Here is a 22811-nt window from a genome sequence, read left to right on the forward strand (position 1 = left end):
AACTTGCAACCCCTCCCACGGGGACTGCGGGGGAGTAAGTCGTCCCTAAAGACCTAGTTATTAGGCTTGTCGACTATGGTGAATAAAATTGCTATCTCAGAATTTTGATCCGGTGACTTTAGGGATAAAGAGCGTGGGAGGGGGCCTAGGTGCCATCCGATTTTTGGGTCACTTAAAAGGGCACTAGAACTTTTAATTTCCGTTAGAATGAGCCCTCTCGCGACATTCTAGGACCACGGAGTCGATACGATCACCCCGGAAAAAAAAAACAACAAAAAAACAAATAAACACGCATCCGTGATTTGTCTTCTGGCAAAAAATGCGAAATTCCACATTTTTGTAGATAGGAGCTTGAAACTTCTACAATAAGGTTCACTGATAAGCTGAATCTGATGGTGGGATTTTCGTTAAGATTGTATGATTTTAGGGGGGTGTTTTCCCCTATTTTATAAAATGAGGCAAATTTTCTCAGGCTCTTAACTTTTGATAGGTAAGACTAATCTTGATGAAAATTATATATTTAAAATCAGCATTAAAATGCGATTTTTTAAAAATAACTATTGGTATCAAAATTCCATTTTTAGAGTTTCGGTCACTATTGAGCCGGGTTGCTCCTTACTACAGTTCGTTACCACGAACTGTTTGATTTGTAATTTTTTTTACTCTGAAATATGAATTTGCTACTTAGGATATTGTGATAGTGATTTTCCGAAATAAATATCTTTTCTTATCCTTAATAGCTAAACAATGTTGCCTCAACTGTGAAAACAACAAAATAATAACATCTATGCATAAAATATAGCCTATAATTAATATGTATTATTAACTTCATAATAAAATATACTGCAATACAACAATAGAAAACCACTTCAATAAGAACATTATTTTAAGCAAAATACTATTTTCTTGATATTCTTAACATTTTCAGAAAAAGATAATTTTTTTAATTTGAAAACAAAACTGAGTTCTAAATGCGTAAGGGAAGATATCATGTTGTATTATGTGTTTTTTGATTTTTACCCTATTCTATCTTTATTATTTTCCATAGGTGAAAGGTGTTCTTGATTGTGTTAGTGATGAAGAAAAAGCTGGCCTCTTGATTCGCCATGATAATTTAGGCCTAGATAGACATGGAAGAAAATATTGGTTTGTCTGCCGAAGAATTTTCATTGAAGATATAGATGGCAATGTTACATATTATTCGACAAGAGCACAGCTGGCAGAACTCTTAGAGGCAAGTTTTTTTTTCCTTTGTCATCAACAAGTTTTTTACTTGGCCATTCCTTTTTAAACTTTGAGCCTGAGATCAGGGGTGCTGCTAGCCGTAGCGTTTGGGGTGGGAGCGTGGTATTTTACTGACTGGCTGGTCATTTTTCTGACAGTTTTTTTTCCATTTCAAATACAAAAAAAGGGACCACAGTTAAGCACAAAGGATCGTAGAACCTGGAGAATAATGGCTTCTTTGTTCAGTTTCTTGTAAGAAACATGGGTACAACTAGTTGCTGATCTAGTGGAGAAGGAGTAATACCAGAGGAAAAAATTGATAATATGATTTATGTACAAACAGAACTCAGAAGTTAGAAATTTATAATTTCTATTAAAATATGCAGATTAAACACAGAATGAAGATAATACAGCTACAAAACTTTAGTTAAAAAGTCAAACGTCTTGGTTCAGCAGTCTCAAAGCACATCAGGATGAGGTGTACAAAACAGTCATCATCAAATGCTGTACGTAAACGTGTCATGTCTGTTTCATTTTGCTGAAACTTTTTTTTTACCCTGGCCAAAGTCTGTGATGTTTCACAATCCACTGGTAAACTGACCAGACATTCGGGACTATTGATTTAACTGCATAAATTTTGCAAAACAGGGTATCAAAGATGATGCAATTAATGACTTCAAAGCTGTTAGTCTCTGTACTGGAAAATGGCTCTAACATGAGTTCCGCAGGATCTAGGTTTTCCTTCGGGAGCATCTTTGTGACAGGAACATCTGATGGAAAGGCTTTCACAGCTGATGTCCACTAAGAGGAGTTATGGTGAATTGTATCAGCCCATCCGTTCACAAAGGCTTCTGAGGACGCCGCAGAGTTCCTTAGCATAAAATAATTTCCAGTCATCCAGCAGGTCGGCTCCAGGATTATAAATTGCCTCTGAATAACGAACAGGTGGATGCTTAGGATGTTGTTAAAGTTGTAACTTGGCTTTGGTTAGTGAACCAACTTTTTCCCACTGCAGCTTTTGAGGCCTCGATTTCTCTCTATCTCATCAGTTTTGGACGAGAGCATATAAGATGTTGGGTGTCACTCCGAGTTTTGTGTTTGCTATCACCGGATCAAGCTGCTCTGTCTGAAGCTCATCTGCATTAACCTTGGTCTGAAACAAGACTTGGCACATGAAACATAAGCATCAGAATACTTGTCTTCCCAGTTCGGCTCATATGTGTTCCTGGACATCCTAGTAAATACCAGACATATTGCTTGCATAATCATAGCTTTAAAACACACGCGCCTCTCTGCTTACGCCTTCCTTTTCTAAGACTCCTAGAATTGTTTTGGCAGTAATGCACAACGAATTTGATTTTATTGACTGCTTTATGTGCCAAAAAACGGGTTGCAAACAACCTGCTCGGCATCAAAAATCCATTTAGGCTTGTCGGTTTTGTGATAGAAGGCATCCGTTTACGATTACGAACCGTTTAGGATGGTCTTTGTCGAATATATTCATGCATTCTAACACTTTTTTTTACTCAATTCGTTCCTAAAATCGACATATCTAATTCCTTTGACTTGAGATTGATCATCCAACTCACGTAATTTGCAAAGTTTGAAACTGACAAGTGGGTCCCTTGGATGGGTGTCCCTCTCTTGACCACCCACAGCTCACAATCTACTAACCACCTAATCTGTTATAAAACTTGACTACGAGCTCGCCGCCTTGAAAATAACGGGTATTAGTTTCTACCAAACGAAGTTTTTGCTCATTTTTCCAGTTAGTAAAACCGCTGGATTTGCTGACTGAGATCAGTATTTTTATGTTCTTCATTTAATCAAATGAAAACTTTTGGCACCATCCGTTGGTAAAACCACTGCATTTACCGACTGAGATTAAGATTTTGGTAGATGTCATATCATTATTTTCATGTTCTTTATTTAACTGAACGGAAAATTGTGGTGCCGTCCGTAAAATTAATGAACGAGTCGGTACAATTGCTGCATTTACCGACCGAGATTAAGATTTTGGTAGATGTCATATCATCATTTTCAAGTTCTTTATTTAACTGAATGGAAAATTGTGGTGCTGTCCATGAGATTACTGAATGAGTCGATACAATTGCTGCATTTACTGACCTAGATTGAAATTTTGGTAGATATCATGTCATTCGTTTCATGTTCTTTACTTAATTGAATGGAAAATTGTGGTGTGACGGTAAATTACTGTATGATTCGGTACAACCGCTACCTTTACCGACTGAAGTCGAGATTAAGGTACACGCCATGTCAATATTTGCAAATTCTTTATTTAACCAAATCAAAAATTTCGGCACCGTCTGTAAATTCACGACACGAGCCGGCATAACCACTGCATTTACCTAGATTGAGATTTCAATTGATGTCATGTCAGTATTTTCATGTTCTTTGTTGAACCGAATGGAAAATTATAGCAGCATCCATAAATCACGGTTTGAGTCGCTAAAGCCAATTTTTTTGTGTGTCTATTGATATCAAAATGCCGTTCCTTAAAGTTACGGTTACTAATGGGCCTAGTCATTCCTTACCTATAATGTATTAACACGAACTGCTTGATATATGTATAATGGAAGTGGTGCAAGACTTGGATTCTAGTCAGATAGTAAGTTGCTATTGAGCCGAATTGAAAGGTCACCAGGGAGGTGCTTGGTTGATCTAGTTAAAAAAATAATATTAATAATAAAGTACAATTCCAAATTTGTAGCTGTCCTGAAGGTAGAAAATAAGAAGGCTGAAGAGTATTTTGCTCAGTTGTTCATTAGCAGTGGAGTTCTATCTCTGCTTAAAGTAACCTCTACATCTATAATTGTATTATTATATTTGAAACCCTAGTATCCCTTTTCCTAAAAAAAGGTGCACTTTATGTTGAATGGAGTTATAGAGGCAAATATAGATTTTTCATTTTGCAGTAGGATTAGGTGTTTTTCGCCTCACAGGGCATTTGAAATTCAGACATTCCGTGGGATTTTTTGCAGGTGCTACACCAGTAGTACAAAAAACGGAATGTAACTGAATTCCATCATACACATTTTTCTTTTTAATGAGAAAAGCTATTTACTTTTCAAATATTAGTTTTTTTTTAAAAGATGCTCCGTTACATGTTTTTTTTTGTGTCATTTCTCCCATGAAGTGTCAGGGCAAAAGTATTATCGACTTCTCTGTTTAGATGAATGAGTACAGAGCCTAGATGTAATCGAATTTCTATTTAGGGCTTCTAACTTTGAATTTGCGTAAACTCATGCACAGAAAGGGATTTCTAGGGATTTGTCCTCGTTTAAAATATGGAAATGTGGGTTTAAAGGTCACTGTTTTAAGCCTAGAGACCTGGATTTGGTGTATCTTGGAGCATTTTATCCAAAACATTTCAAGGTGATGTCCACGGACAGATCTTAGGGGACTTCGTCTTCTTGGTCCAAAATTTTGCGTCAATACGACTTAAAGCCTTTTTAATCACATTTTTAATCTAGCTGAAGAAATAATTGAATATTCTTGCCAAATTTGCTTAAAGTAGCCATATTTATGCTCTTGGCTTGTTTATAAGAGAAATTGTAAATGGCTTTTCGTCTGAAAAAAAAAACAAAAAAAAACAAAAAAAAACAACAAACTAAAACAAGTACTTAAAGCAACTTCCCTCTATTGCACTTCATTGTGTTGTTGTTCGTTTTATTATAGGGAAGTTTTGAAATTAAAATAAAATTAAACAAACACAGTGTAACTTGTATGACTGCACGAAGTTGAATAGTTAATGTAACTTTTTGTGTTTGGAGACTTCAACCAAAAGCTAACGTGTTATAGGCAAATTTCTGCTCTTCGCTTATAAGAGACATTGCAAATATTGTTTTATCTGAAGAATCTTAAAAAAAAATTAAAACAAAGAAGTCCTGTTTGAGGCCATTTCCCTGTATTACACTTCTATGTGTCCTTATCCTATTAATTGTAGTGATCTTTCACTTTTATGACTGCACGAAGTTGAATAGTTAATGTAACTTTTTGTGTTTGGAGACTTCAACCAAAAGCTAACGTGTTATAGGCAAATTTCTGCTCTTCGCTTATAAGAGACATTGCAAATATTGTTTTATCTGAAGAATCTTAAAAAAATTAAAACAAAGAAGTCCTGTTTGAGGCCATTTCCCTGTATTACACTTCTATGTGTCCTTGTCCTATTAATTGTAGTGATCTTTCACTTTTATGACTGCACGAAGTTGAATAGTTAATGTAACTTTTTGTGTTTGGAGACTTCAACCAAAAGCTAACGTTTTATAGGCAAATTTCTGCTCTTCGCTTATAAGAGACATTGCAAATATTGTTTTATCTGAAGAATCTTAAAAAAAATTAAAACAAAGAAGTCCTGTTTGAGGCCATTTCCCTGTATTACACTTCTATGTGTCCTTATCCTATTAATTGTAGTGATCTTTCACTTTTATGACTGCACGAAGTTGAATAGTTAATGTAACTTTTTGTGTTTGGAGACTTCAACCAAAAGCTAACGTGTTATAGGCAAATTTCTGCTCTTCGCTTATAAGAGACATTGCAAATATTGTTTTATCTGAAGAATCTTAAAAAAATTAAAACAAAGAAGTCCTGTTTGAGGCCATTTCCATGTATTACACTTCCTTGTGTCCTTGTCCTATTAATTGTAGTGATCTTTCACTTTTATGACTGCACGAAGTTGAATAGTTAATGTAACTTTTTGTGTTTGGAGACTTCAACCAAAAGCTAACGTGTTATAGGCAAATTTCTGCTCTTCGCTTATAAGAGACATTGCAAATATTGTTTTATCTGAAGAATCTTAAAAAAAATTAAAACAAAGAAGTCCTGTTTGAGGCCATTTCCCTGTATTACACTTCTATGTGTCCTTATCCTATTAATTGTAGTGATCTTTCACTTTTATGACTGCACGAAGTTGAATAGTTAATGTAACTTTTTGTGTTTGGAGACTTCAACCAAAAGCTAACATGTTATAGGCAAATTCCTGCTCTTCGCTTATAAGAGACATTGCAAATATTGTTTTATCTGAAGAATCTTAAAAAAATTAAAACAAAGAAGTCCTGTTTGAGGCCATTCCCCTGTATTACACTTCTATGTGTCCTTATCCTATTAATTGTAGTGATCTTTCACTTTTATGACTGCACGAAGTTGAATAGTTAATGTAACTTTTTGTGTTTGGAGACTTCAACCAAAAGCTAACGTGTTATAGGCAAATTTCTGCTTTTGGCTTGTTTATAAAGGAAATTATAAATGTTATTTTGTCTTAAAAATCTTTAAAAATTAAAAAGGAATTATTTGAGGCCATTCCCCTCTATAGTACTTTTGTTTGTTGTTGCCTGTTTATTGTAGGGAACTGCAAGAAATCTAGTAATAAATCCTACTTTTTGCCACATGGGACTGCAACCAGCAGCTGAACTTCTTTCTGTCTCCGGTATCCAATATAATATAGTATACATCAACCTTTTTTTTTAAACAATACCTTCCTTGCTTATCTATCTTTTTATACTGAGTATCTTCTTGTTTCATTGCTTTGAATTAAAATCGAATAGTTGTGGGCATCAAGTCATGGCCAATTGTAGAAAAAGCCAAGACAGATAGTCCAATTGATTGAGAGGCATTTCTGGCATTAACCCCCCTTATGAGGATTGGTGTAAAAATGATGTTAGTTCATTTGTTAATAGATAAATATGTCTATCCTGAACTACTCAAAAAGAAGTGGTTTTTCGAAAAATTATTGCTTGAGAACCTGATTTCCTATTCTTTTCTTCTGTGGCTGTTCCTTCAATCATATAATTATAAAAAGGCTTTTTTTATATTATTTATTTCCTTTTTTGATTTACTTATTGCTTGTTTAATATGAAATACTTCATCTGTTCCAGTTGCTTGTCTTTGCTAATATGCTGTGCTTGCCCTCTTCACGCTGTTTATTGTTTGCTAATGTACTATGCTTCACATTTTCAAATCTTCGGAGCTTTAAATATTTTGTTTGTTTTCCGCTTTATCATTTCCCATTTGTTTTTTATTTTTTTATTTTTATTTATGTTATAAACTATAAATAGCTGCTTGGATTATTGATGTTTAAGTTGTAATTTTTCAGGCCCTTAGTCATCATGAATATGAGACAGAGCTTTATTTAAGCTTTGCAACAATTCGAGGAGAGGTGGAGAGGCAGATGGAAATCACAGAACAACTGACCAACACAAAGAAAGGTGACAGAAGATCATACATAGAAGCTGATAATGAACTGGTTGAACAAATAAAAGAAGAAAGGGAGACAAAAAACCGTTTGCAAGAGGCGAAAGACCGAGCCGGAGAAGAGCTCAAAGGGGAGGTTCTTTTTGAGCAGCAGCTTGGTGGAGAAATGGAGGTTGTTGAAGAGGTACTAATATTTGTTTCAATATTTTCCTTTATTCGCAGATAATTTTAAAATGGTCGAAACTGGGGTTTTGTTTTATAGATATAGTTGAATCATTAGTGTATAAAGGCTTGGATGGGCTGATAGATCTTATCTTGGAGGGGGAGGGGCGTTTGGCTGAAATCTGAAAATGCGTTATGAAAGGCCTTTCTCTTACTTTTGTATAATCTTCAGTTACTTTTTTACAAGTTTGCTGGAGAAAAAAGCTTAAAGTGTTTTGACAATTTCTTTTGTCAAAAAGCAATATATAGCATTACAATTAATGAATAGTTAAGCTTTTCTGATAGTAGCCTATAGAACATGTTTTCAGGCTACCGAGCTGGGGGTTGGGTAGCTTCTAAATTCTGTCCTTCCTTACTTCCTCTGGCTCTGAAGCCTTGCAGAGGCTTGCTTTATTGAGGAATTGGAGGGGTATGTCAATAGATTAACAGTGATTAAATAATAGGGTTGACAAAGATAAATAATAATGTTTTTTTGGTTGGTAGATCGTTACTTAATACATCGTTCTTAAAAAAAGAAAATAATTGCTAGCGTATATCCCAAAATCGAAACTGATGTTATATAAGTAGATAAATATCTAAAGAGGAATACTAGCTGTATCTGATCTTTGTGCTAATTACTACGTTTTGGAGTTTTAATGTGTTATTGTTGTATAACTAAAACCACGTGTATATGTTTATCAAAGTCATTTTAATAAATTTATGAATAGGCCTATGTAATTATAGATTTTATTTCACTAAAGCTAAAATTTCAAATTAAATAACCAATTTTATAGGATAATTTGAATTTAAGTTTTTTTCCGCAATTTAAGTGAGTTTTTTCCGCTATCCTGGACAAATAGGAAAAAGAAATATATAAAATTTAGATAAGAAATTGTTATTTTCACCCTGGTATGCAAAAGGATATTTGTGTGTGGTGTTTACCTTTTGCTCGTTCCTTCTTTATTTACCACGTTCTTACCGTAATAGCAGCTTATAGCCCGGTTTGGTGCTACTAATAGACGTAACGACAATATGGCAACCTTTTGACTTTATAACAAAAATGGGATATTCAAATTTTGTGTTGACGCATCCTAACTCTGAAGAAAAAAAATCCTTTAAGATTCTAAAAAGGCTCAAGCTTTCAACAATATTTTTGGATGAAAATATCTTCAGGCATTTAACACTGTTTTATCTTCTATTAACATTTCAATTTCATGCTGGATTTTGGTGGTGCAGGATTTGGGTACCTTTTTTAATGTCATAATAAGGTATATAATCAGTATAATAACCTCCTAGAAATTAGCCTGTCTATATATATACTTTATTATAATGTTGTGCTTGTGTAGATTGAGTCTGTGCTTGAAAAATGGTGGATATGCATCTTAAATTTGAATTAGATGTGCCAAATTTTTCTGATGAATTATGGCTTGAAAAGGCTTCAAGGAGAGGGAAATCTTTTAGTTAAAAGCTATATGTGGTTGAAATGTGTTTAGCATGACAAGCTTTATAAGCTTACCGCATTTTGTATAAAAAAAATCAATAAATAGCGTTTAGATTCAAGTTATGCTAGGGTCAAATATTTGACTGCCCAGCTCTGTTTATTTTTTGTTTGCTAAAAAGGCAGGAGTTTTCACATCATGTAGGCTAATTAAAATTAGTTTCTCAATTTGCTGTGTTTATTTTTTACCTGCTCTGTTGGCTGAATACAGATATTCCTGTACAAGCTACATGTGTTATTGACACAGAAGTACATTTCGTGGATCTTTACATTTTGTGTAATTTTGCTGAATATCCCAAAAAAGTGTCTTTTTCCTGAAAATGCACCACTGCTTCCCTCTGACTATTAAAGTTCCACTGTATATGATTTGCTAGATGCTTTCTGGAGAAATTGCCTTCGGATTGTTTTGGGTACCCGACTGACTGACCGTATTTCAGACAAGTAGGCTTTACGAAAGCTGTGACTCAATCCCGCTTCCTAGGACTATAATGAGAGAATAGGTGACATGGATAGGACACGTTCTGTGGATTGGGTATGACAGATTGCCCAAGATTGTTCTTGTCGGGCGACCGTCTAGGGCTAAACGAAAAACAGATTGTCCCCGATTGGGGTGGGAGGATGTCGTAGTGAAAGATTTATGGAAAATGGGAACTTCCTGGGGTTGTAAAGAGGGAGGCTGTAAATAGATTGTGATGTTGGAAAAGCGTGCGTAGCTGTGTTGACCGCAGATGGCTTGGTGCAGTGGTAAGTTGTTAGTAGCAGTAGTAGTAGCAACACCTAAAATTGGTTTCTCAGTTTGTTGTGTTATTTATTAATTATTTTTTTATTTTTGCTGCTCTGTTGGCTGAATTCAAACATTCTTACACAAATCCTATGAGTCATTGAAGCAGAAATACATGTTGCTTGTCAGGTGAATTTTGATGAATGTTTCAAGAGTATGTCTTTTTCATGAAGAAGGATCGCCTCTACCCTAAGACTATTAAGGCTCCACACTATATGACTCAGTAATTTAATTTTCACTTATATTTTTAGGTAGTATCATCGGAGAGTCATGTTGAACCTGAAAATGTAGCACCAAAGATGAAAACTCCAATAGAGGCACCTCCATCGCGATGGGAACAACTGAAAGGACTTCCTCTTTACCGTTTAGGAAGTGAGAATTTTTTTCGAGGCTATAAGAATCAGTATACTGAGAACCCGCTAGCATTGAATAAGTTCCAACATCAAGAAGAGAAGGACAAGAAACGCCATCTTTCTCACAAGTTTTCAATGACGCCGGTATCGGATTTCAAATGGAGTGGTGCTCAATTTGGTATGAACTATAGCTAGGGGTAAAAGCCTAGAATTAGGGCATGAGAAGAAAAAGGTTAAGAAAATAATTCTTCATATGAAAATACTTTATAATATGGAGAAAAATTGTAGTTAACACATTTAAATGTGCTTCGACTGTACTTTACCCCCCCCCCCCGCTAATGGGCAAATACATAGCCCAAATTACGTATTTCCCATGTGTTTTATCGTTTCTTGATTTCCGTATGGATACACAGGTTGAAACAAAAGTGACGCATGGCAAAATACATGGGAGTATATAATTCGGGCTATATACTCACTCATTGGGGGGGGGGGATTGGGTGAAGTGGAATCGCTTTCAGAAGTATGTTAACTGCAATTTTTCTGCATATTATGTAGTAAGAATTATTTCTTACGTGTTTCCTTCTCAATAGCTCCTAGGCATATACCATGTTTGGTTATTTAGATCTGCGAGAAGGATTTGTTTTCGGGGCAGGGGATAGGGGTCTATTTGTCAAATTGTACATAAAGCTGAATATACATAATGCAATTTCCAACAATAATGAGATTTCCAGGGAGGCCGCCCTCTGGATACAGAGAAATTGCTGATGGTGTCTTAGGGAAGAGTGTTAAAACTGCAACTAGGAATATTAGTGAAAAAGCTTTAGGTTTAATAGAGGGGTTTGTACAAGAATTATCTGAGTGATAGGTCGTATGAAAACAAAAGGAATGTAAACAAAGTTGAGAAATCATTAGAATATGAACTAAGGAGATGTGAAGTGGAGGCCATGGATAAAATTACTGAGGATCTGGAAGATGCGGCTAGACAGCATAATAGTAAAATATTATACTGGCATGTTAATAAATGAAAGGGAATAATCAATCCGGACTAGTCCCAGTTAAAGACAGAAATGGGGCCACAATTAGTGATAAGGAAAAAGTTAAAGAAAGATGGGTGGAACATGTTGAGAATGTGCTAAACCGAGATACAGTTGCAGGACAAGATATAGATGAAAATGAAAAAGGTTGTTATACCTTGGATATGAAGGAAGATTTGTTTAATGAGGAAGAATTAGCGACAGTACTAAAAGGATTACAAAATAATAAGGCTCCAGGTGCTGATGGTGTGATAAATGAGTATCTTAAATATGGTGGCTCTCAGGTTAGGAATAAGCTACTGAAGATTATGAACATGATTTTTGAAAAAGGGGAAGTACCTAATGATTTTAGGAAAACATTAATTAAACCACTGTATAAAAAAGGTGACAAGAGTGAGTGTCGTAATTATCGAGGCATTAGTCTGGTCTCTGTAGGTAGCAAATTACTGAGTAATATTATACTTTTTAGACTGAGAGATGCTGTAGACAAAGTTTTAAGGGAAGAACAGTACGGTTTTAGAAAAGGTATAGGATGTGTCGACCAAGTTTTCACTCTTAGGTTAGTAATTGAGAAGTCCCTTCGTTGTCGAACACCTTTGATCCTCAGTTTATCGATTATGAGCATGCTTTCGATTCTGTTGATTTAAGAGCGTTAGCAAAGGTCTTATCCTTATATGGTATACCAGAAAAATACGTTAAAGTGATTTGTGCTATGTACGAGAATAATACTGCTGCGGTTAAGGTAGGAAATGAGGTTAGCAACTGGTTTTGTATTAAATCAGGAGTTAAGCAGGTTTGTGTTCTATCTTCTTTATATGGATCATTTTGATGGACTTCGTCTTAAGGAGCACAGGAATGGCAATTGGAGACCATGGAATCAAATGGGGAGGAAAAACGCTCCTGGACTTAGATTATGTTGATGATTTAAGCATATTAGGTGAAAGTGTGAGCAAAATGAACTAAAATAGGCTTGAAAATTAATGTGAAGAAGACTAAGTCACTAAGGCTAGGAATAAGTGAAGATGAAAAGGTGATGCTGGGTAACGAAAAGATTGATCAGTTTGGGAGCTTCACTTACTTTGGTAGTAAGTCAAGCTGTGGGAGCAAAGGCAGTGGGAGCAGTGAAGATGTTAAAAATAGAATAGCTAAGGCTTAGGGTGTTTTTCCACAGTTAAAAAAAGTTTGGAAGAATAGAAAGATAAGCCTACAAACCAAGATTAGAATATTGGAAGCTACAGTGATGACAGTGGTCAAATATGGCTCTGAAGCATGGACGCTCCCAAAAGCAGATGAAAATTTACTAGATGTTTTCCAGAGAAATTGGCTACGGATTGTTCAGGGTTCCCGGCTGACTGACTGTATTTCAAACAGTAGGCTGTACGAAAAGTGTGGTTCAATCCCGCTTTCTAGGGCTATAATGAAAGAAAGGTTGAGATGGCTAGGCCATGTTTTGCGGATGAAGGATGACAGATTGCCGAAGATTGTCCTTTTTGGCCAACCCTCTGGGGCTACACGGAAAGCAGGTCATCCTTGTCTGGGTAGGGAGGATGTCATAAATAAAGATTTAAAGGAAACGGGAACTTCCTGGGTGGGTGTAAAGAGGGAGGCCTTGAATAGATTAGGTTGGAGGAGAAGCGTGCGTAGCTGTGTTGGCCTCAGGCGGCTTGGTGCTGCAGTGAGTTATTAGTAGTAGTAGTAGATATTTTTTACGTATAGTTTATCTGCTTGAAATGGCTTCGTATAATAAAATTAATTGTGTGGTACAGAAAGAGGGACAAGGGCTGGTATTTATTGTCTTTTCAAGCTAAGAAACGTACTGTTTTTCTATTAACTTTATAGTCTATAATTTGATATTCTATTTTTATAATTGGTTTACAATTCTGTTTCTACAATCAAAGAGTCACTCCCCTTCAATTGAATATTCAGCGATTCTACAACGGGTAGCGGTCTAGAAAGAGGGCCATGGTTAAAAAAAAGCAAATAAGATCAGATTCGCCAAGCAATCTACGAAATAAATTTTTAGATCCGGGGAAATTCTGCTCGATCGGTAGGGGGGTAGGCGTTTTTTTGTGACTCCCTAAGTGTTTTGATTATTAGAAACACTAATATTATTCAGTCTTAGGGGTAAATTTAGAAGCTATACAGAAGTAGTCATACCTCACACCATAATTTGAAAAATAACTCCGGTTTCTGAGTATCTTTCCACAAAAGGCTTAATGACGAAGGGGTGGGGGCTAGTGACTCTTCCCGGTGAATGTCCGAAATTCCTTTTTCTCTGCTTGGATTTAATAAGCTTTGCCAGTCAGCTTTGTCAGTCTTATGCAAGGTTTGATGGTAAAATTTAAGTTTATGATCAGTTAGATTGTAAATCTCAGAAATTGGTTAGAAACCTAATCTAACCTTTCCTAACTTAACATAACCTAAGAGAACGTGCTTGACAAACATAAAGAAAGTAGTACTCAGTACAATTACTAGTGCTATCAGCGTTCTAGTGCTTAAGTTGTGGTTGAGGTAACCTGGAAAATCGACGTCTGGTAATACTACATTGATTGTTTTGCCTTGTATGAGCCGGTGGTGCCACTGTTGCTGATGAAGCCTGGGGTGCTAACCAAGTTCATATAACCAAGTTTCATACAACACGTGATTAACACTTGGGATGAAATGAGTGTTTTTGTTTGAATTTTACCAACGAAAAGTTATAACTCTTACCAATGAAAATGCATTTTAACTCCCAACTTACCTCCAGTGATGCTAAACTATCTGTTGCGCTAGTAATTTTTAGCTCTTGAAGAAACCGCATTAATTGAATACTATTTGAATACTGCAGACAGTTTTTGCAAGGTACTACTAAAAAAAAATAACACTTCCTGCAAGTCTGATTTTTTTTTGAACCATTAAATAATTTTGCCATTAGCTTCTGTACTTTTGGATTTCCTTCTATTCTTTTTGGATTTCCATTAGTTTTAGGACAGTACCTTAAAGGGTTGAGATTTTTAAATTTGTAATACCGTAATGATTATTTACCACAATTTCAGTTTAGATAATAGTATTTCTGATTATTCCACAAAAATGGTGTAGCTATCTAAAGATGTAGCCTCCTAATTAGCTCAGATTTGGATTTTTTTTTTTTGAAGATTTGTGTTATTTCAGCAGTTTAGCCTTTTCTTCACTGATCTCTGAGACCGACAACAAATTTTGTAGATGGCTGTGGAGTCGGTCTCTGATAGTTGTAGAAATTAGTGTAGCACCAAAACAGCAACTGAGAGGCCGAGACCCTCCCCCCTTCCCGTAAAATAACTTCTTGTAGTTCACTGCTCTTTATAGGTTTTTGACTTCTGAAGTTTTTAACGTCTCACTAAATATCTAACATTATAAAATTGGTTTGAAAAGCCTATGCCATTACTTATTTGTCCTTTAGTTCTTTTTAGGTTTCATATATGATTTATTATTCAAATTTTCTCGTCCCTATATCCACGAAGGAAATTTTTTTTGGCATATTTGCCGAGAGATAACCAAGACGAATGTTAGCAGACTATGACACTAAAATTCAACAAGTCCCGTTTATTTTTTAAAGACTTATTGCAGCAGCTTTTGTTTAGTCTCGTGATTTGCCTCCAGATTTTTGCAAAGAATGTTAAAAAAAATTTTCACGGAGTGCTGAAATAGTGCCTCCAAAATAGCATGTTTTTTTCTTACCTTGAAAGGGGAAAAAAAGGCGCAGAATTTGAACATAGAAATAATTTACTTCTTTTTATTGTTCACTTAAGTCCTTGGCATCTTTTTTACTTGAGATAAAGAAATTTTAATGTGGATTATCTTCTTCATTTCTCTGAAGCTGTTACTATACAGAAAAAGAGAACACAACTTAATAATTGTCTGAACCTGTTGTTTAATTTCCTAATTTGTATTGTTAAAATTAATTTTCCAATCATCAAAAAAAACAAGTTTTAATAGATAATTAGAATAAGAAGTGCCAGAAATTCTAGAAAAACTAGGAATTCAGGAGGGGGACGGACCCTGAGTTTCCTAAGAATTATGAAGTTAGCTGGACAATACCAAATTGTTATCAGTATTGCTGAGTTGAATACCTAAGCAGAACTAGTTGGCTAGATTTATGACCGTTTTCAATTCCTTTAGCTATTTAGTGTCGCATGTTCTTGGTTTTTTTTTTTTCACTTAAATATGTTTTTTTATTTATTTATTTATTTTGGCACCTAATACCACTCAAAAATTGTGTATTCACCAACTGAGGTTGTGTATCTGCCCGTTATTTAATTTCTTAATTTGTCTTTTGCCAGGTACTCAATCTGCATTGATGCATACATTTCGTAATACTATTCTTCACATGCAGCAGAATTTTCTCACAGCGTTCTGTCATTATAATTGGCCAATGTTGAGAAGAAATTGGGTTTCTCAGATGGCACAGGCAAAAGAGCCCAGTGCATTTGCCAAGCCTTTGGCATTTTTCTCTTTAATAATAAAAGCTGCTGCCTATAACTCAGTTTGGACGGATCAGTTGGGAATTACTAGGTGAGTAGTTAACCTTTGGTTCTTAAGCTCTTCAGATGAAAAGGGAAAAATTTGGAAAACTGGTGAAAATAAAGATTGTTTTAAGATCATTCACAACTAGATTTTAATAATTAAGAAAAGGGATTCGATACCATAAAAATTATTTTGCGAGTCTCCGTCTCAAAGACAAAGGGTCCGTTGGCCGATTTTTCCAGCGTTGCAAGGAACTTCCAGAGCGATTTGGGTAAAAACTGTAAGAGATATCAAATGTGTCAACAGCTGGAAAAGCTAAAGAGAGGCTAGATTAAAACAAAGAAACGGTTTAATCTCTTAATAATTGTTAGCAAAACGCTGTCTATACAGTGTACATACAACATAAATTATATACGTCCTGTGTCTGCAAAGATTTCAATCAAGGCGGTTAGCATAACAGGGAACTTCCAAAAAGACCATCCAATCAGTTTTGAATAGTTTGGCTAGAGATTGCCATACAATTTCTGGCAAGACCATCCAATCGATTTTGAATAGTTTGGTCAAAGGTTATTGGCCAAAGGTTGCCATGCAATTTGTGGCAAGACCATCCAATCAGTTTTAAATAGTTTGGCCAGAGGTTGCCATACAATTTATGGCAAGACCATCCAATCAGTTTTGAATAGTTTGGCCAGAGGTTGCCATACAATTTCTGGCAAGACCATCCAATCGATTTTGAATAGTTTGGTCAGAGGTTATTGGCCAAAGGTTGCCATGCAATTTGTGGCAAGACCATCCAATCGATTTTGAATAGTTTGGTCAAAGGTTATTGGCCAAAGGTTGCCATGCAATTTGTGGCAAGACCATCCAATCAGTTTTAAGTAGTTTGGCCAGAGGTTGCCATACAATTTATGGCAAGACCATCCAATCAGTTTTGAATAGTTTGGCCAGAGGTTGCCATACAATTTCTGGCAAGACCATCCAATCGATTTTGAATAGTTTGGTCAGAGGTTATTGGCCAAAGGTTGCCATGCAATTTGTGGCAAGACCATCCAATCGATTTTGAATAGTTTGGTCAGAGGTTATTGGCCAAAGGTTGCCATGCAATTTGTGGCAAGACCATCCAATCAGTTTTAAATAGTTTGGCCAGAGGTTGCCATACAATTTATGGCAAGACCATTCAATCAGTTTTGAATAGTTTGGCCAGAGGCTGCCATACAATTTCTGGCAAGACCATCCAATCGATTTTGAATAGTTTGGTCAGAGGTTATTGGCCAAAGGTTGCCATACAATTTGTGGCAAGACCATCCAATCAGTTTTAAATAGTTTGACCAGAGGTTGCCATACAATTTATGGCAAGACCATCCAGTCGGTTTTGAATAGTTTGGCCAGAGGCTGCCATACAATTTCTGGAAAGACCATCCAATCGATTTTGAATAGTTTGGTCAGAGGTTATTTGCCAAAGGTTGCCCTACAATTTGTGGCAAGACCATCCAATCAGTTTTAAATAGTTTGGCCAGAGGTTGCCATACAATTTATGGCAAGACCATCCAATCAGTTTTGAATAGTTTAGCCAGAGGTTGCCATACAATTTATGACCAGACCATCCAGTCAGTTTTGAATAGTTTGCCCAGTTTTGAATATTTTGAACTTAAAGGCTATAAAGGACAAGATATGGTGATCCTTTAAGGTATCAGATACTTTTAACCGATTTTAGCGATAAGATTTTACCCTTTGTAAGGGGTAGCTTAAATACTGAAATCAACTAGTATCGCAATTATCCCATGCATTTGTCTTTATCTCAGATCTGATGTAGTTCTTGTTTCTCTCGTGGTATAAATGTTCTGGATCTCCAATAGCTCCCAATATTTACCTTGTTTTTTCCACTTTCTTATTTATTATTTATTCTTCTTCTTCTTGTTTGGATTAAAATGAAGACGCTTTCGCATAATGTCATCACTAGAATCAAATTATGAGCCTTGCAATGTGCTGCTGCAACTACGTTCGACCTCTGGGTTTCATATTATCAAGCTGAGATCAAGCTCACTGCGCCGCTACGTGACATTTTCATTATTTTCTTTTGTGTAAAGTTTTTTCTCTATCCGGATAAGGCACTATTAGGGTATTTGTATATTTAAAATTATTCTAAGAAAAATTTTTATTGGTTCAACCTCCCGGAATTCGATTTCATTGCTGAGACTATGCAAAAGTGTCTCCATAATAAGAACAAGAAGAAGAAACAAGAAGAAGGAAAGAAAGATTCAGTCGACCTTAACATAGTCCAAATCGATTGAGCTCCAGCTTTGATTCGATCCAGTTCTGGACAATAGCCAAGTCTCTTGTTGTAAACAGGTCTTTTTTTCAACAAATTCCTGAAATTAGAGCTTTCAAATGTCAGTATTAGTAAAATCTCACTGTGAACGGGCCTTTAAAGGATTATAAAGGTATTCATCCTAATAGGATATTAATAAATAGAACAGGGTTTTTATCTATGTGTATTCTCCCTCCGGGGTGTAAGAAACGAAACTAGTGCTGAAGTTTTTTTTTTCAAAGAGTTTACCAGGATGCTTTTAAGATTATTTGTGAGCAAAAATTATGTTTTTTAGCTTTTCACAGGAAGGACATTTTTCCAACAATTAAATAAGAAAATAAAACTTCTATCCTCCGTGCAGGTATGATTCTTATTGTTGAATATTCATTATAACTTTTGACGACATTTCGTTGTTTGTAATTAAAGAGAAAAAGGCTTGAAAAAGAAGGAAAAAACCTAGAAAATTAAGCTCTATACTGTATCTAGGCTTTTGTTTTATTAAAGTGCGGTAAAACTATGTACCAAGCCTCTTTTGCACTCACTGGATATAGGTTGAATGACTAAATAAAGAAAACACTAAACAGCATAAAGGATTAAAAAAAGAAGAAAAGACAAAATTCACTGGGAGGAGGTATATAATGGAGAAAAGAAAGAGAAAAAGGCTTGAAAAAGAAGGAAAAAGGATAGAAAAAAAATTTATACAATATCTAGGCTTTTTGTTTTATTAAAATATGCTGAAACTGATTGGGAGCCTTTTTTTGCACTTATTGGATAGATGTTGAATGAATGAATAAAAAAAACACCAAACATTCAAATGAATTAAAAAGAAACAACAAGAAAAGATAAGATTTGCTAAGAGGAGGAGAGTAATGTAGAAAAGAAAGAAACAAAGGAATAATATATACTGATTAACATTAGTGTTGAATATTCTAGAATCATAATTCTGTTGTGATTTGATTCGCATTTCAGTTCTTTCATTTTCATATTTTACCCTAAAAAAGATAATGGATTTTCGTCAATATAATAGGATCGGTATGCTGTATATATTCATTTAACTATGACCATTTAAATTTTATCCTTGTAGGAAAACGGCTTGAAAGTGAGAAAAAAAAACTTTATACACTAAAACTACTTGGCGAACATATTTAATATACTAAATGAAATTATTACTGAAAATGTTAGAATTAAAAAAAATTCTTTTTTTTTGTTATTTATTCCTAATAGGCTAAGATGTTATCCTCGTCATATCCATCTTTACTAAAAAGCTTCTCATTGCATATTGTTTTGTTTCTTTTTTTGCTCTTCTACTCCATTTAAAAATTTACCATGGGTAATAAATAATTAAAATTACCATGCTTTAAATTAAAAAGTCTGTTTTTCCTAACATAGTTTATGATGATTGGGGGCACAGAGATTGGTTGACTTATACAAATATTGTAAGTAATACCAATTTCGACCATTTTGCTGTTGCCTTTATTATGTTTTGAGGTAACGTCTCAGCACATCCATTTTTGCGTTAAATATAGCTACCTAATAAAAAATGTTTTGTTTGTTCAAGATGGGTTATCACAAGCTTGTTAAATTAGAGTAATTAATTGTCAAATCACGGTGCGTCATAATTTTTCTATTATACCATTTATGTTTGTGGGTCTTCTAACCGTAAGATACTTCTTCTTCATAAAGGGGGGGGGGGGTCCACGAACACCAAAGACAGACTCTTCTGTCTCTTTGTTACACTTGCTTAAGTACTGGGACATAATTTATTAAAGAAAGAAGGTAAAATGCCATTCACTTGAAGCAGCAATTTAATCACTAATAAATTTGTTTCTTCTTTAGAATTTCAATGGACGACTTGAATGTCATTTGTAATGATTAGGAGGGACGTTTGAAAGATTGTTTTGATGAATGTATGCCTTTTGATTTTATGTTGTGTAAACATGGTCTAGATGACGGTGTTTAACGGCATTTTACAATATAATGAGTGGATGCCATTGATTATTTCTGGTTAAATATTCTATGTAAGGAAGGAAAAATTACGCTCTTTTAATGCGTTACCTGCTGGGACAAATTAATTGATTTTTTTTGGCAAAACAGTTTTTGTCTTCTTATTAAATGATTTCTATTTCCAGTCTGAGTGGATGGGTAAACATCGTAGTTACCACCTCCTGGGGGAGGTGGTGGCCTGTAGACTAATAGGTAACTATAGACTAATCGTTTATCTAAAGCACTTTTGGCATCAGCAATTAACTGTCAAGTCCTAATGTATCTTTAAACGCTTATGAGTTCATACCAGTACAAAGAGGAGGGGAGGGAGAATAATTTAATCCCAAGATTGGTCCGCAAGACCTTCAAAGGAAAAAAAAAAAAAAAACTTGGGTCTGTGTCTTATATTTTTGCTCCTTTCCTCTTATACAAATCCTACGACCATCCCTGTCTCTTGTATTTGACCTGTATACGTCTTAATGTAAAACCATTTTAATAAATTTGCAATATTACAGGTTACAGCGTCAGACTGTTTTAGATAGAGAAGAAAGAAAGAAACAGGAAAAGAAGGAGGAAAAGGACAAAAAGTTAGAGGAGGAAATAAACAGAACTTTTACAGTTCACTATACTATACCTTTGAAGCATCAAGTTCACAAGCAAAGGGGAGAAGAATATAGGTGAGAGCTTGTTCGAAGTGCTTTTATTGTCCCCTCCCCCTTCGATTGTTTATTTGATCAAATTATCAACAATGAAAAAAAATGAAGTTTTGTTTTTTTGAGGAGGGGGGAGGGTCAATTACTTACCTTGTCTAAAATGGTCCGGGGGTTTTACCCCCTCCCCTATAATTATGGCTTTTGAGGACGGTTAGGATCAATATTGGTTTTAATTTATTTTTGCACATCTCTTTGAAGCTCACAGCCAGCTTTTACGCCATCTGCTGGACTTGATATAAAGACCTTCCTTACTTATAAATAGCGACGTGTGAGTTTTTGTGGTGGTACATTGGGGGTATCAATTAATGGAAGTATATTTGTCATTTTTAATTGCTATTAATTTCTGAGTGCAATTTCATGGTGCAGTGAGCTTTGGATGTCTGTCTCGGAGGGGTGTATTTGTACTGATGGTTCTGTCATTACTAATCTGGGTACATACCGTTTTCGGTTCAGCCTTCACCGATATCATTGTATTCCAGAGGGAAAAAAGTAAAAGGTTCTGCGCTTGAAATAAAACAAAATGATTGAACTCTGACTTTAACAACTACAGGAAACGTATATGAGAGCTTCTATCAAGCAACTTTGCAAGCCTTTAGCATTTAAACTGGCAGCTGCCCTTAGCACTTAAACTGTATATCAAGAGTCTACGAAAAATCCTGTGCACAAATCTTTACATGCACCCACACAAGATGATAAATACTTGCCAGAAATGACAAAAAGGTATTGGAACTTCCATAAAAGTTCCATCAGTTTTTCAATACTGGAAGACGACTTTTACTAGAAAGGGTCTTTGAAACTAAGTAATTTAAAATCGCATAGTAATTTGTGAACTAAGTATTAAAATGTGAAGTAAGGAGGTGTGAAGTAGAGGCCATGGATAAAATTGCCGAGAATCGTGAAGATGCAGCTAGACGGCATAATAGCAAAATATTGTACTGGCATGTTAATAAATTGAGAGGGAGTAGTCAATCCGGACTTGTCTTAGTTAAAGATAGGAACGGGGCCACAATTAGTGATAAGGAAAGAGTTAAAGAGAGATGGGCAGAACATTTTGAGAATATACTACACCGAGGTACAGTTGCAGGAAAAAATATAGAAGAAAACGAAAAAGTTTGTGATACCTTGGATGTAAAGGAAGATTTGTTTAATGAGGAAAAATTAGCGACAGCACTAAAAGGATTAAAAAAAGAATAAGGGTACAGGTGCTGATAGTGTGGTAAATGAGTTTCTTAAATATGGTGGCTCTGAGGTTAGAAATAAGTTACTGAAGATTACGAATATGATTTTTGAAAAGGGAAAGTACCTAACAATTTTAGGAAAGCCTTAATTAAACCACTGTATAAGAAAGGTGATAAGAGTGAATGTGGTAATAATCGCAAGTTATAGATACATGATTGACGTAATTGGAATGGATCTGTTCACTTTGGAGGAGCTGGGAGGTGTTGATTTGAAAAATTTTTTAAAATGAGGATTTTTAACTTAAGAACGGGTGACCGGATCTTAATGAAATTTGATATTTAGAAGGAACCCATGTCTCAGAGCTCTTATTTCAAATCCCGACCAAATCTGTTGACATTGGGGGGAAGTTTCTATAAGCAGCAAATCACTTATAAATATGATACTTTTTAGACCGAGAGATGCTGTAGACAAAGTTTTAAGAGAAGAACAGTGCGGCTTCAAAAAAGATAGATGTTGTGTTGACCAAATTTTCACTCTTAGGTTAATAGTTGAGAAGTGCCTGAGTTGTTAAACACCTTTGGTCCTCAGTTTTATAGATTATGAGCAAGTGTTCAGTTATGTTGGTAGAAGATCTTTAGCAAAGGTCCCATCCTTGTTTGGCATAAATGAGAAATACATTAATAATTAATTAAGAATTAATAGGGTAACTTGCTACCCTAATATATTCAGCTGAAAGTAAGAATCTTGGCTGTTAAAAGGGCGTGTCTGAAATATCCCAGGAAAGGCTAATTATATTTAGTTGAAACTTCCTGGGAATGTTAAGGGTTTGTTGGAATAAATCAAAA

At 35.2% G+C, this 22811-nt stretch overlaps 1 protein-coding gene across 1 annotated transcript in view; it reads left to right on the forward strand.

Annotated features, from left to right (window-relative positions):
- LOC136025688 (nucleosome-remodeling factor subunit NURF301-like) overlaps window positions 1–22811 on the forward strand; it is a 168606-nt gene that overhangs the window by 17307 nt on the left and 128488 nt on the right. The window contains exons 3-7 of the mRNA XM_065701666.1: window positions 1049–1234; window positions 7337–7618; window positions 10166–10445; window positions 15600–15831; window positions 20590–20751. Of these exons, the coding sequence (XP_065557738.1) occupies window positions 1049–1234; window positions 7337–7618; window positions 10166–10445; window positions 15600–15831; window positions 20590–20751 (1142 nt within the window). The remainder of the gene's footprint in view (window positions 1–1048; window positions 1235–7336; window positions 7619–10165; window positions 10446–15599; window positions 15832–20589; window positions 20752–22811) is intronic.

The sequence above is a fragment of the Artemia franciscana genome, chromosome 4, assembly GCF_032884065.1.
Source record: "Artemia franciscana chromosome 4, ASM3288406v1, whole genome shotgun sequence".
Lineage (NCBI taxonomy): Eukaryota > Metazoa > Arthropoda > Branchiopoda > Anostraca > Artemiidae > Artemia > Artemia franciscana.